Genomic DNA, 15,982 nt, shown 5'->3' on the forward strand with positions numbered 1-15,982 from the left:
TCATAGTAGTGAAACCATTGAGTTAAAGAACATTGATTTTTTTTTTCTTCCTTTGGTGGACTGGGGATGAAATCCAGGCCTCATGCCTTCTAGGCAAGTGCTCTGCTTCTGAGCTACACCTCCAGCCCTACATTTATTATTTGAAAGCCCATATTACTAATTTATTTTTCAAGAGGGTCATGCCCATTGATCCCACTTTTAAAAGAGTGTATTTATTTCACCACAGCTATAGTCTCATAAAAAAAAAAAAAACAACTTTGTCCCTCTGATCGGTTTCTTTATTTTTAAGAATTAAATAGTGGGAAACTGCTTTCTATTCACAGGGGACAAGGATACATTTCACAATCCTGGGTAAAAGAAGCCAGACACTAAAGAGCACAGATTCTGCTCACGTAATCTGAAAAACTGACAATGCTAACCCCTGATATTCAAAGTTAGGAGATCATTTTCCTGGAGGGATAATAACTTTAAGGAATACGAAAGGGACTTCTGGGTTGATAGTTTATATATTTTCTTTGTTCTAATTAGTTATACTGTTTTTTAAAATAAGTCTGGGTGCCCATAAAAGGCTATAAGCTGTGGATAGCCATGGGCATGACTCTATACACACATTATACTGCAGTTAAAAAGTTTAAAAAAAATACTTTGCCTACCCAAGATTTTCTATTTTCTTTCCTAATTATTCTGCTTCAAAGCAACATAGCCGGAGGAATTTTTATGGAAAAGAGTATTTAGTTTTCCAACACAGGGTGACCAGATGCATACCATGGGCACATGGGCAGTTCTTCCCACCTCAGTCTGCTTGGCAGGGCAGGCTGCTCCAGGGCGATGACTTAGAACTAAACTGCCCTGCCCATTCTCCTTCCTTCTCAAGCTGCTGCAGATAATTTGTTCTAATTAAGGCATCATTAATCATTTTCCAATTAATAATTAAAGATAGCACTGTAGGCTGTTTATTTGTTCATCTGGAAAGTCATACACCAGAAGTTATAAATGTACTTTCTAAATCCAGCCATTCTACAAACATGCACAAATGCCAGAGGCAAACTATTTACTCAGAGCTAAGCAAGCAGCAGTGAGAACAAAGTGCCTCCCTTCACGGCGCAGAGACACCTTACATAATATTGACAGCAAACTTGCTTCCCACAGAAGCAAGAAACAAAATAATAAAACATGGCAAACTTTCCTTGAGTGAGACAACTCTATCTGGAGCCAACACCTTGATATCTTTATCATTAAATAAAAAAGAAAACCCTTCCATTATGATCTGTAATGGAATCACAGATGGGCTGAATAGGAAGACCCTGTCCAAACTTCAACCTTATGTTTGCAGGAAGAAACCTAGCTAACAAATGCCTTTACCGTACACTTAAGGCAACCAGAGAGACATTCTTCCCTTTTACAGACTAATTTGTGCATCGTGAAATTGATGTTTAAAAAAATGCTAAAATCAGAACTGCCACCTCTTATAAACTCATTATCCTAATCTCCTCACTTCTTCTGGCTAAAAATAGGATCTCAGATCTTCCACTCACCAGCCTTAAAACCTTCAGATGTCTCTTTCCCCACAATCCTCTCATCCCCTTCAAATCATTTACCAAATGTCTCCCATATTTGTGACTTTCTCATCCTGCCCAAGAACCCACCCTAATCCATGCCCTCAGCCTCCCCATGGGCTGTTGTCTCTCTGCTCTAGAATATCACACCCAATGTGAGGCTGAGGCCTCCTAGAGCCAGCTCTCTGCTCACTGATTCAAGACCTCCAGGCAAAGAAGAGGCTCCCAAGCCTTTCCCACTCTGCTCTCATAGGGCCTGTGGGTGAAGGAGTTTCCATTGCCCAAGGTTCCCACCCCAATGCAGACATACACCTTCTGCTGCTATTCAGTCAAGCACTAGCCTAGGGGCTACTATGAAGGGATTTTGCAAATTTAATTTAGGTCCTACTCTGTTGACCCTAAAATAGGAAGATTATCCAAAGGTTCTGAACCTAATTAGGTGAGCCCTTAAAGGGCCAAGGGCTTTGCCTTGTGAGAGAGATTTGAATCCTGAGAGGGTTTCAATGTAAGGCAGAGTCTCTATCACTGGTTTTGAGGATGGGGGACCAATCGACAAGGACTTTTGGCAAGGACTTGAGGGCAACCTCCAGGAGTAGAAAGCAAGCCCATCTGATAGTCTGCAGGGAAATGGGGACCTCAGTCCTGCAACCACAGAGAACTGAATCTTGCCCCCACTACATAAGCTTGGAAGAAGACACTGAGCTCCAGATGAGAACATGGCTCCACCTTGAGTTTAGTGAGATGCTGAGCAGAGAACTTGGTCACAGCCAAGCTCAGACTTCTGACTTACAGAATTGGGAGCTTATAAGCAGGTACTTCAAGCTGCCAGGTTGCCCTAATTGATTCCAGAGTAACAGAAAACTAGGGCAAGGGTCTCCATACATGGCCTCTTAATGTTTTTAACACACAGGCCACACAGACTGCTGAAGTCAGAAGTTTGTGGCCACATATATGAAAGGATTTCCTCCTTCCATTGATGATGTTATATATAATAAAAAAGAACTTAATCTCCATCATTCTTCTGTAACCTCCTGCACCTAGAAATTTAACTTGTCTTCATTCCCAGTGGCTGGATCAAGTGCCCATCATTTATTGACTGAAGGACTCCTCAGGACATACGGGCCTTCACCTTAGCTGTCAGTGTGACAAAGAGCAGCAGAATGTTATGTTGGAAGAGACTTTGGACATCAGCCTCCTTACTGCAACACTGAAGAAGCAGGTGTGCAAGAAGGACCCAAAACTGGGCGGGCTCACCTGGAACACACAGTCCAGGGCTCTGCCAGTAACATCCAAGTGGGAAAAAATAGAAACTGTAAGATTAATGGGTATTGGCCTAAAATGTCCAGTTAGCACTCAAAATGCCACCACCACTCAAAGAAAAGAAGAAGAGTTTTACTAATGAGTCAGAACCTAAGGGAAGCAGGATGCTTAAAATTATATTTCATTCTTATTGTGCAGTAAAATTTGCTTGGCTATTTAAACAGACTTTGACCTCTGTTTTGGCAATTCATGACCTGGCGTCAGCTCTTTCCACCTGTCCCCATTCGCTGCTAACAGGATCCATCCCACTTTGAACTCTCACATCTCACTTTATTATACTATTAAATTCACCTTGGAGAAGGGCCTTTTTGAAACTTGCCGAAAGATATCCTATACGGCTTCTACATATTTAAGTTTTTAGGCCTGTTCCTTTCCTGGAGATTTTATATCAGTTACATATGAAACAAAGATAGGAATTTCACCGAGGGACTTTTATGTACTGCAGTGATTAAAGTAAAACGTAGAGAATGGGGTAAAGTGAATGAAGAGAAGGCAGACTGTGCACCACCATAGATATATCAAAAGAATTCCTTTTGCTCTTTCTACAATGTCCATTTGTATCTAAATAATTTGTTATGTCCATATATGACAAAACAATTTGTTTTCATGATACTGTATGAATATGCTGTTAGCACAGTTGGCACAAACTGGATTTTAAAATGAACTTCAGCCTTGCTTGTTCCCATGCAAATGCACTTTCAAATGAGAAAGAGACCTTAAAGAGACCCAGGCTTTGGCTGATACGTTCAAGCCCAAAACATATCGGAATCCAGGAAGTAAAAACAGATCTCTGAAATCATTTTGTAGAAAAGTCTGTTCAAGTTTAAAATCTACTTGCAATACAGATAAGGCCTGATTTTTACATTGGCAACACACATTAGTAATACAGTAGAAAGAGTTTGATTCTATCCCAATTCAAGAGCCAATCATTACTTTTAATGATAAAGTTTCATTTGCAAAGTGATAAACACATCCAGAGTTACAATTGTGAATCAGATGTAAACTTCAGAGAAATCTTTGTTATTCCATATACCATCTAGTGCCAGGTGCTCAAATATCCACCGTTTGAGTTTACATGCAGACCATTAAACATGCATGGGAAGCAGAGCATGAGTTGTCTGGAAACCAAAAAGCTAGCCTCCAAAGTCTGAGATGCCGAAGAAATACTCACCATCAATTCTTTCCACCATGACCGTGTGACAAACAGCAAGCAAGAAGAAGAACTGCCGGACCTCTGGTTCTTTCCCTGACTGGATTTGCTCGATAAGATAATGGTCATAAAATGCAAGTTTCCCATCAGCAAATGCATTCCAGCTAAAATCAACTTGCTGAAAGAAATTCAGAAGAAAACAAAAAGGCGATTAAAAAAAAATCTGGATTAAAAATTGATACGAACTTTTCTTTGAAGTCAAGTTTTTAATTATGTAAAAATAACATTTTGGATTTTAGCCCATTCCCAGCTTTATTTATTTAGTAATACTGGGAGATTGAACCAAGGAGTGCTGTACCACTGACCTACATCCCCAGCCTGTTTTAAATTTTTTTGAAATTTTGAGATGAGGGCTTATTAATTTGCCCAGGTTGGCCTTGAACTTGCAATTCTCCTGCCTTAGCCTCCCAAGTAGCTGGGAATCCTGATGTGGACCACCATGCCTGGCCTTCTTTATTTTTTATTTTGAGACAGGGTCTTAATAAGTTGCTAAGGCTGGTTTTGAAACTTGCAATCCTCCTGCCTCAGTCCCCAAGTGTATAGGATTAAGGGCATGTGCTGCCATAATCATGTTTGGTGGATTTTAGTACATTCTTGACTTATGTGATAAGAGGTTTACACCTATCTTAAAACCAAAAGCATCCTATGGTGGGTTGAATTTTGTCCCATTAATAGATATGTAGATGTTCCAACTGCTGGTACTTATGAATGAGAACTTATTTGGAAATAGGGTCCCTGCAATGTAACCAAGCTGAGGCCAAGTGAGATTAGGATGGAAGGACAGGTGTCCTATGAGAGAGACAAATCTGTACACAGAGACAGACACACAAGGAGAGCACCATGTGTCAATGGAGGCAGAGATTGGAGGCCTGGGTTTCAAGCCAGGGAACACCAAGAACTGCTGGCAATTACCAGAAGCTAGGAGAAGTGAAAGAAGAACTCTCCCTAGAACTTTCCAAGGAAGTTTGACTCTGCCAACACCTTTATTTGGGCATATGGCCTCCAGAACCATTAGAGAACGAATTTCTGTTATCTTAAGCTTCCCAATTTGGGGTAATTTGTTAAGGCAGCTCTAGAAAACTAATATGCATCCCAGCAGTTCCTCATGCTAAAGGACTCACCTCTATTTTGCTGTGAGTGTGTTGAGAGGCATCTCGATGGTCTCCTGAGAAACAAACAGGACAAAACAAATTAAGTCGCCTTTACTTGTGTCCAGAGCCCCCCCCCCCCAGCCTATTCATGGATGGTTCTGAAGTTAACATAGTTTTCACATTTTTCAAGAGTTGGATAAAAATTAAAAATAAAGAATAGAGACCATATAAGGCCTACAAAGGTTAAAATATATGCTAAGTGACTTTTTGCAGAAATAATTTGCCACCCCCACTAGAGTTTCAAATACTAGTGCCTGTTCCTCTCTGTTCTTTTGGGATTTGAGCCTTGTCCTTTGAAATGCTATACCTGCCACCAGGTTCCTAGTCTTCCTCACTCATATGAAACCACATTCACAATATAAAGTTTTCCATAAGTGGAAAGAATACTCATGTGCTGTGTTTAAAACAAAATACATTGTCTTAAATTATTTAAAAGCATTCTATTTAAATATAGGATTAGCCTTAATGTTGCTTTTAAAGGTAAGACATATTTCAGAAAACTAGAAATCAATTTTACTAAAGTTGTGCTGAAAGACACATAAAACTTAACGTTATAACCCTTTTTAAGTGCACAGTTCAGTGGCATTAAGTACATTTACACTGTTGTGCAACCATCACCACCACATCCATCCAGAAGAGTGCTTACCTTGCATAATTAAAACTGTATCCATTAAACAATAATTTCTTATTACCCTGCCCCCATTCTCTAGTGACCTAGTAAATATTCTACATTGTTCCTATGAATTTGATTACTCTAAGTACCTCATATAAGTGGACTCATATGCCTTTTTGGTTTTGGCTTATTTCATTTAGTATGATGACCTTAGGGTTTATCCACGTTGTGGCATGTATCAGAATTTCCTTCCTTTTAAGGAAACACATAATGTTCCACTATACATGTGTGTGTGTATATATGTATATACACACATATACATATGTATGTACATATATATGCATATGTATGTTGTATATGTAAACACACACATATTATAGATAAACACACACACATTCTGTTTAGCCATTCATCCATCAATGGACACTGGAGTTGCTTCTACCGTTTGGCTATTGTGAATAAAGCTGCTATGAATGTGGGTGCACGAATATCTCTTTGAATCTCTGATTTCACTTTCTTACAATATATACCCAGCAGTGGAATTGTTGGCTATTTCAATGTTTGGTTTTTGAGGGACATGTACCTTTGTGTGTGTGTGTGTGTGTGTGTGTGTGTGTTACTGGGGATTGAACCCAGAGGACCTCCGCTACTGAGCTACATCCCCAGACCTTCTCATTTTGAGACAGAATCTCACTAAGTTGCCCAGACTGGCCTGGACATTGTGATCCTCCTGCTATGGCCTCCAGAGTCGTGGGATTACAGGCTTGTGCCTCTGTGCCTGGCAACGTGTGCCTGTTTCCATCTGCTGACCTCTCCCAGGCGTGTGTTCCCAGCAGTGTCCATTATGCCCCTCTAGCCCTCAGCTGGGGTGCCAGTGCCAGCAGCAATCTGCAGAGGGAGGGCACAAGTGACTCTAGGGTGGCAGGTTCAGCTCCAGGCAGCACCCAGGAAATGAATCTTCTACCATAATTCAACAGCCAACCATTCCTTCTGTTTCAGACCCCAAACACACCCGCGTCTTGTAGATAGAAGCATGTCTCTGAAATCATCTTGTAGACAAGATCATCTGAGCTCGCAGCCCACTTAGGAAATAGCCAAGGTCTGGCTTTCTCCCTCCTTCACACTTGCACTCACCATAGATTTGCCCATTGATGCAGCACTTTTTAAAGGTCATGATGTTCTGCGTGAGTGTCCCTGTCTTATCAGAGAAGATGTACTGGATCTGGCCGAGCTGCTCATTCAGCGTGGTGGTTCTCGCCTTTGCAGGCGTGTCCTTCTCAGAATAGTACATCTGCAGGTCCCAGTTAATAAAGTGACTCTGTCCCAGACGAATCACTTCCACACTAGGAAGACAAAAGATCACTCTGTGTGGAGTTCTGAGCTGTGAGTGGTGGATTTTAGCCTCACTTGTGCACACAGGACTGCTACAGGCTGAATGTTGGTGGCCCCCAGAACCCATATGTCAAAACAATCCCCAACACAATATTGAGGCAGAGCCTCTCATAAGTGATTAGGTTCTAAAAGCAAAGCCCTCGTGAATGGGATTAGTGATCTCATAAAAGAGCTTGCTTGCCTCTTCTGCCCTTTAAGGATGTGGCAAGAAGATGCTCTCTATGACACAGGGTGGGCCTGGGCCTTCACCAGATGCAAAAAGTGCCCACCCTGGATCTTAGACTTCCCAGCCTCCGGAAGTGTGGGCAGTATGTTTCTGTTGTCTACAAGCTACTCAGGTAAAGGCATTCTTTTGCAGCAGCCTGCACAAACTAAGACATCTTCAAAGAGACAAGCCATAGCCAGTGGTGGTGGCGCACATCTGTAATCCCAGTGGCTTGGGGGCCTGAGGCAAGAGGATTGCGAGTTCAATGCCGAGGTGCTAAGCAACTCAGTGAGACCCTGTTTCTAAATAATATACAAAATAGGGCTGGGGATGGGGCTCAGTGGTCAACTGCCCCTGAGTTCAATCCCTGGTACCAAAAAAAGAAAAAGAAAAAAAGAGAGAGAGAGAAGTCATGCGTGGTGATGTGCTCAGCCTCTGAGCTCTCCTGACCGATTGTTTTGTCCTTCAGGTCAGGGTCAAGCTGACTTTAGATGAGTTGTGTTTCCTCAAAGCATCCTGCTCACTATGACTTCCCACTCACTCCTGAGCACATCAGGCCACGGCCATGGAGTGCCATGTTCAAAATGCACAGCTCAGGTGACCTGGACCCCTGTGGATGGTGCCCAGGTGCAGTCATCTTACTGTGTTTCCCCATCATTCCCAGGGACAACTGGGATGGCAGTATTCATTTCTGTCTCCAGTTGTAGGACAAAGAGGACATGGGCCCACTAGATGACAGACTGCTGAGTGCTCTCATATAGGGCAACAGTCTTTTGGCAAATAATTCCTAAATTGTGATCCCTCACTGTGAAGGTGACACTTTTTTCTAAATTTTATTAGGTTATAGAATGTTCAAAAGAAGATATTCAAAAAGAATCATCTCAGTTTTGAAACTAGAGGGGCCCTAGGGCCTAGCTCAGTGGTAGTGCACTTGCATGAATGAGGCTCTGGGTTTGATCCCCGGCACTGTACAAAAACACAAGCGAAACCAAAACACCATAGGAATTAAACACATCTCAGTTAGAAGGAAGCCATTTATATATTCAGCAACAGTTAAGTGAGCAAAGGATCTTTTTATAACAAGTTAAACGACGGAAAAATAACTCTCCCCCTCCCTTTCCTCCTTCCATAAATATGTCCTACTAGGTACCAAAAACCATTCTAGATACAGGGGTTATATCCACAAGCAAAGCAGAAGGAAACCTAGTCTGTTAGCAAGTTATCACCTGCGAAGGCACACAAATGAGAGACCCAGTAAACACGTACTTATTGGGTGCTGAGGGTTCTCTGCACAAAAGCAAAGCAGGGGAAGGGGAGATAGAGAGCAACAGGGAAGAGATGGTTTGGTCATAAGAGGGAGCACTAGGAAAGGCCGGGGGGATGAGGCCTGAAGAAAATGAAAAAGCAGCATTAGGCTATCTAGGGAAGAATGTACCAGGCAGAGATAAGAGAAGGTACAAAGGTCCTGTGGCAGGAAGGGCATCAAGGGTCTGGAGTGGCAGGAGCCAGGGTTAAGGGGCAGGACCAAGGGGTAGGGCTGGAGCACTGAACACCAGATCCCACTGGGCCCTGGGTGTGATCCTGTGGCCTTGATGATTCTATACTAAACGACACCCAAGCTGCCAGGGAGTAGAAGAAAAAACAGAGATACCATCTTGATTTGATTTATGCTTTAAAAGGACCTTGATTTCCAAGAGAAATAAAGAAGTTACATCAGCCAAATTGCATACGGTATTATTTTATAGCTTTGTACAAAATAATCCATATAACAGAGGGCTCTCTTAACAAGGGAGCACTGTCTTAGACTCTTTTAGAGTAGCTGGGACAAAAGCCTGCCCCAGGGCATGATTTCCCATTAAAAGAGCAACAGAAAGAACATGTAATAAAATTAGAAACAAAACAAACGCACATATAATAAAATTAGAATAAAATAAATGCATCTAATTACAGGGGTGTGTGTGAGTCCATTTCCTCCAGGCTATTACTGATTGAAACCAAGAACTGACTCCACTGTCAATCTATTCCAAGGCGTAGCCCCTCTAAAGTCCAACTGGCCAGTGACAATGAATTTGATAGGAAATAAGAGCAAAACAGGAAGACACAGTACCAGACAAGACTGCCACTTGTCAGGGGTACAACCTTGACTTTCTGTTGGGATTGGAATTGACCTTAAGATAAGAAATGGAACCTTGGGAGAGGGTGGAGTAAGGCGGGACACCTTTTCCACCAGGAGGTCTTAGCAGGAAGGTCAGTGGCTTCCACAAGTAAGCATGGGTGTGGCAGATGTCAAGAAGAAGGCTGGGGGTCAGGGGTGGAGGGGGAGTTGTGGCTCAGTGGTAGAGCACTTGCCTAGCATGTGAGAGGCACTGGGTTTGATTCTCAGCACTGCATATAAATAAATGAATAAAATAAAGGTCCATCAACATCTAAAAACAAAAGAAGAAGAAGAAGAAGTCTCCTATAAGAGGGAAGCAAGACTTGTGAAATGGAAAAGCAAGTTTTTCCATGACATTCCAAGTCTCTAACTTTCTCCCAGGCCCTTCTTGAAACCTAGGCTTTGGAACTCACTGAGAAGGAATCTTACCAAGTAAGTGATTGTAGCCTTTGACCTCCACTGTCAGTGGCCTTATCTGTAAGGATAGAAGGTACCTGGCACAGAGTAGGCCCATTCATTTCCTTCCCCCATCTTATCCTCAATTCTGAAATAGAAGTTATTTTTTTACCTATTCCTTTTGACCTTTGAAACTATTATTGCTAGACACAAATGTGCCAAGTTGGAAAAAGATACTACAGTTTTCCCTAAAAGCAAGAGGCCAAGGACAGGACAGCCTCACCTGACATACAGAGAGATGGGTACCATGGTGTTCAGCACGATGATGTAGCCCCAGAAATTCAGGAATCCACGGTAGGAGGGAGTGATGTTTTCTCCATCGTAGAGGTACCAAGAATAATTGCCAACTTGTGCTTCCCAGTAAGCATGGCCGATGGCAAGACCCGCAGAAAGCAGAATGAGAACAATAAAGATCTAGAAGACACAAAAAAGAGAAGATGGATTTCCAACCTGATGCACTTCACAGATGTTAACTAACCGTGTCCACACTGTGTTTAAGATAATTTGGTAGTCTGTAAAAATAATGCACTTAAAAGAGTACCATGAGAATGCTCTGAAAGTCTATTTGATTGTTATGATTGATGAATAAACCTATTCTACCTTACACACTTAAGGATTTCATCCCCAAAATTATCTTTCAAAAGAGAAGGTGGTATTTTATATTGAAATTCTTAGAGATTTTATATTATAGGCATTCTCCCAATTACTCTGACTCTGAATAATAACATGTGGTTTGGGAAAATACCTTGCCCTATCATGAAACACCTTCAAACAATGCTGAATTGGGATACTTACGGAAAATACTGAAGGAAAATTATTAAAAAAAGAAAAGAAAGAAAGGCAGGGCAATGCCACCCGTATTTGGGTAATTATTCCTGAAAGTACAATATTGTAAGGATTATAAACAAGATCAAGAAGCAATACAACAAGAATAATGTTACAGAAACGTTGAGCAAATACTTAAGAGACAAATTAAAAAGTCAACTGTCCTGGTGTGGTTTGCGTATTTGGGAGTGGGGATAAAATTTCCAGGGACAAATTTAAGTTTCTGGGCACAGATTTCAAAAGTGCTATAACTCACAACAACTTGGCTCAGAGGAGAGATGATGGGCTCTGTGGGTGCTCTAGTCATGACCATGATGGCACTGAGGGTGAACGGGCCAAGTTCAAGTTAAATTTACATGACATATGAAAGCAGGGTTAAGGGCAGTTCTTTAAGTCACCATATTACTTTTATATGATTTTAAATAGGTAGATGCAATTACAGAATTCTAATTTTATGAGTCCTGAAGGTTTATGTAAGACTAAGTATTTGAACAACAACTTTATTTAGGAAGTTGGAGAACTGCTTGATATTTGGGGCCACCCTACACAGAGAGAAGAATTAATTCAGCAGGCCTAAGACTGGTCTCCCCAAAAGTGCTGCTTGCAAGGCTGACCCTGAGCTGGCATCTGGGAAGTTAGATTATGGGAGGCTTTCCTGGTCCCTTATTTCTTATTCTCTAATAAAAGTGGCTCCTGCCTAACTGTGCAAACGACACAGTATATGCCGACCACCTGCTTTCCTTTGGAGAGTCTGGAATTTTGGTGCATGCCAGGCAGATGGCACCTACATGCCCAGCCCCATATTAAAAATCCTGGCCAAGAGTGTCTAATGGGCTTCCCTGGAAGACAACATTTCACATTGCTGTCAAACACTGTTACTGTGAGAATTCAGTGTCTCTTGTGTGTGACTCTGCTGGGAGAGGCCCCTCGACAGCTTGTACCTCTGGACTTTGGATCACATGCCTCTTGCCAATCTTGCCTTGCATCCTTTTGCTGTAATAAGGCAGAGCCTTAGTAAAACTATATGCTAAATCCTACAAGTGCTCCCAGTCTGTCATCCAAGGTGGGTGTGGTCTTGAGGACCCTCTCAACACACCTTTTGCCTTGCTTTACAATCGGATTTATATGGTGTATGTTGCACAAAACCAACAACAAGATAAGAGGAAAGCAAACAGTGATCAAATCAAGACTTCAGGACTTATTCAAGACTTCCACTTATTTCCCTAGTTTTTCAACTGGTCTCCCTCCAGCCAAAGGACTCAGGGGAGCCTACCACCAGAACTTCCCTTTCCTGGAGGATTTTCTTGCTAGAAATGTGGCATTTCCAAGAAAGAGGGAAGGCTCTTCCCCTCCACCCTCACTTCCCATTAGGGCGTGGAGTGCCCAAGCGTATTTCTATCCTATTTAAAGAGATTTTCTTGCATTAGAAAAGTAGACAATAAAATTAGAGCAAAAGACAGCAGTATATCCTCTTATCCACTCAAATGGAAAATAAATACCGTGTAAACCATGTAGTTCATCAAGTAATCAATTTTAGTTCTTTTAAATCTGGTTTTCCCACTGTTCTTCATTATCTTAGTGTCAGCACCTAAAAATGGAAAATTCAGTGGGATCAACAATTGGGAAAAATCAATTAACTAGCATGTCAATAAAATTTGTCTTTCTTTGGCTTCAAGGGGAAAAGGACAGAAAAGCAATTTCCTACTTTAAATCTTAATAGTTCATAGCTGATTAATTTTCTAAGAAACTCTGAAAGTACCTGCAAAGATTACCAGTCCATGGCAGACATCAGTATTTCTAATGACACAGCCACGTAATAGAATTTTATCAGCATCCAAAGGAAAACTTCTCTTTCTCCAGAAGAGTGTTCCTGTGAACTTATCTAGTCGGTTATTGGGTTCTTCACATTCAATAAAACCTTAAAAAAAAAGATACGGTTCACATAATCCCATATAAAAGACTTGTTCAACAGACACTCAAATCAAATAAATAACATTTAAAACAAAGTAAGATGCCTTTTGTGTACTAACCATCAAATGTTGCTAAGTTATCTTCTCTTTGGAGATACTGGTCTGTGATTTCCAGCGCCATTTTGAACTTTAAATTGGTTTCTCTAAAGAAAGAAGGAAAAAAAATTAAATGAACATATTTTGGAGTTCAAAAAGGAACATTAAAAAAAATTGCATGAAGTTCCATTAGGCATGCCTGGAAGTAAATTAGCTTGTTTTATCTTTAAACTCTTTTCATCTTGGAACTTTGAGTTTGAATGAGGTTATACCCTGAACTAGAGAAGAATTCCTAATCTGGGAAGTGCTGGTCTCCTTTGTGGTTTGCTATTGTGGCAGTTAGGACATGGCGTGCCCACAGCCTCCTTTTCACTAATTGAACTAGTTAACACCAGCAGGCTCTGATGGACTGTTTTGTAAAAAAATGTAGTTTCTAATATGTTACCCGCACTAAGGTGATTATACAAAACAAACTTGTTATAGAAATTCTACTTAGCCCCTGTCAGCCCATTTTCTAGAATGAATAAATGAAACCTGTGTTTCTGAAAAATATTTTTCTTTGGGAAAGAAGGTAGCAGCCTCACCCCCAAACCTGGTATACCCCATCCCCAGTGCAAGGGAAGGTTAACTGTGTGTGGACACATGGCAGCAGGTGGGGACAGATGCTCTCAAGAGGAAGGCCGAGTTGGACCCTGTGGGCACACCTACAATCCCAGCTACTCAGCAGGTGGAGGCAGGAGGATTGCAAGTTCAAGGCCAGCCTGGGCAACTTAGTAAGACCCTGCCTCAAGATAAGAAGGGTTAAGAACATGTCAGTGGTAGAGTGTTTGCCTAGCATGCGGAAGCCCTGGATTCAATTCCCAGCAACCCACACACACACACACCACACACACACACACACAAAGCAAGGCAGTTTTCTTAGGGAGCACAGCCCTTCACACATTTAACAAACACCCATAGGGGAATCTCCAGCTATTGGGAACCTGACCATTAGGTTTTCTTTCATGTCTTTGTAAAGCTTTAGTGTCTCTCGCTGGTGGGATGATTATTGCTAAGACTGAATGTCAGCCAACTGTTCAACAGAGGAAGGAAAGACCTCATTTCCGATGACATGATTCCAGCTCTCCATAAGTGGCAGGTGCATCTCTAGGGTGTGAAGAGCAAAGGGTGCAGGGAGCAGGGTTCCAACTGCCACTTACTGTGTGACCTTGGGCAGGCTACTTCATCTCTCTGGGCCTCTGTCTCCTCATGGGGAAGGTAGAGGTAATAATAATGCTCTTCTCATAAAGTTATGAAAAAAATCAAATAAGCTAATAGGCAAAGTGCCTGTGATCTCTTAAGCACTTAATAAATGTATTGAGAACCAGTCCAAAACAGAATATCATTCTCTCTGAAGTGATAGCAACTAAGGGAGAATTCGAAATTACCTAATGGCAAAGACTTTAAAAAACCTTTTCCTTTCTCTGAAACAGATAATAACATTCACAGTTACTTCCATTTGTCTGGACACCACAGCAATTCACCAGGGGCCCAGGCACGTAGTCTCCTTGAGAAGTAGGGAAAGGTGGGCAGTCCACTTTATGGGTGGGGAAAAGAGGCCAGTGTACAGGGGACACTATCAGACTGGCAGCAAGTGATAGAGGCAGAGCCAGATGGCAGGGTCCCCTGCCCAGAGTGCACAGATCTGAAAGTAATGACCATGCCCTCAAGGCCGACTCTGAAACAGGCTCATCCAAGACGCACTCACCCATCTAGCTCGGCCGTCTCCACATAGCAGAGGCTGTTGGGCTCAGAGCTGGACAGCAGCAGAATGTCAGCCTGTTCAAAACAAAAGGCAGCTATCACACAGGGTCCCCAAGGTGACCTGATCATGAGCCAGGAGCGGGCAGGGACAAGAGAGAAGGAACTTGCTCACTTACTGGAATAAAGTCATTTTTCTTCAGACGAATGACATCTCCAACTTGAATGTCTTTCCACTTGGTAACTTTAAACCTAAGTGTTAAAAATAATGTCAGCTGTCAGGCTGGGGAAGTGGCTCAGTGGTAGAGCACTTGCCTAGCACGTGCAAGGTCCTGGGTTCGATCCTCAGCTCCATATAAAAATGAATAAATAAAGGTATTGTGTTCAACTATAACTAAAAAATAAATATTTTAAAAAAATAGTGTTAGTTGAACTGGGGAATCACTCAACAGTTGAGCTCTAGGTACCATTCCCAGTTTAAAAAAAAACAGTTAATTGGTTTTCTAAGTTTTAGGCTAGGGACCTGCCATTCTTTATAGATGTCAAAGATTCTGAAAGTTGTGTAAATCACAGGGAAAATGTTGGCTAGAAGTTCACCCTTTGAATGATGTAAGTACTGGAAGTGGTCTTGAGAATCATATTCATCTCTGCCGGAAGCATCGTGATGTGACCGATACATCAAGATATTCTTTCCACCCTGCCTCGTGCAGGGAAGAGTCCATTGGGGGCCATGTCCACACGTGGCTGGGTATACTTGGCGCCCCCTTTGGGTCTTGCTCATGGGCTGCTTCCCCTCCTGTCCTCCCTATTCTAGGTCATCCATCACTTGCTCACTCCCCAGGACAGACACACATGAGTGCTCCTCCATGGGTCACCAAGAATCCTCATGGGGCTTTAAGATTGGCTTCCTCTCCATTGTTTAAATTATCTCCTTAATGGGTATGTACCACTTTTACAATAAATCTAATGAGGATATTGATAAAAATAAACAAATAAATAAAAGTAAAAGATGACTATCTTCAGTAATAAACTCCATAGGAAATCCCCATTTAAATTTCTAACAAGTCAACATTTTAAAAAGTTCCAAACATTTGTATAACTACAAAAGATACAACTAATGGACATGATGAACCCACCATAAGTAATCATTTCAATTATTTTGGAGACAGAAATCTAATTACTATACTTGTCTTCCAATTTGTTTATGGATTAAAGAAACCTGGAGATTGGAAAGTCATTATATATATATATGCTTTATGCCCTAGTTTCCCAATTTTATGAGAATTTATTACATAGTTCCAAACTGCAGGAATTTTTAAACTTGGCTTATCTTTTAACAAATGAAATTATTTC

The 15,982-nt window shown here is 41.6% G+C and overlaps 1 protein-coding gene across 3 annotated transcripts in view; it reads right to left on the reverse strand.

The window, feature by feature from the left end:
• The window catches only part of Atp8b1 (ATPase phospholipid transporting 8B1), a 116,309-nt gene that overhangs the window by 23,737 nt on the left and 76,590 nt on the right, over positions 1–15,982 (reverse strand). For all 3 annotated transcript variants that reach the window (XM_046419423.2, XM_058571351.1, XM_058571352.1), the window contains exons 7-15: positions 14,809–14,881; positions 14,637–14,707; positions 12,914–12,996; positions 12,643–12,801; positions 12,383–12,471; positions 10,282–10,472; positions 6,985–7,193; positions 5,208–5,251; positions 4,048–4,204 (exon numbers count right to left, since the gene is read on the reverse strand). In XM_046419423.2, the coding sequence (XP_046275379.1) occupies positions 4,048–4,204; positions 5,208–5,251; positions 6,985–7,193; positions 10,282–10,472; positions 12,383–12,471; positions 12,643–12,801; positions 12,914–12,996; positions 14,637–14,707; positions 14,809–14,881 (1,076 nt within the window). The remainder of the gene's footprint in view (positions 1–4,047; positions 4,205–5,207; positions 5,252–6,984; positions 7,194–10,281; positions 10,473–12,382; positions 12,472–12,642; positions 12,802–12,913; positions 12,997–14,636; positions 14,708–14,808; positions 14,882–15,982) is intronic.

The sequence above is a fragment of the Marmota monax genome, unplaced genomic scaffold, assembly GCF_021218885.2.
Source record: "Marmota monax isolate L192 unplaced genomic scaffold, Marmota_monax_Labrador192_F-V1.1 WCK01_AAM20220418_F8-fsc00088, whole genome shotgun sequence".
Lineage (NCBI taxonomy): Eukaryota > Metazoa > Chordata > Mammalia > Rodentia > Sciuridae > Marmota > Marmota monax.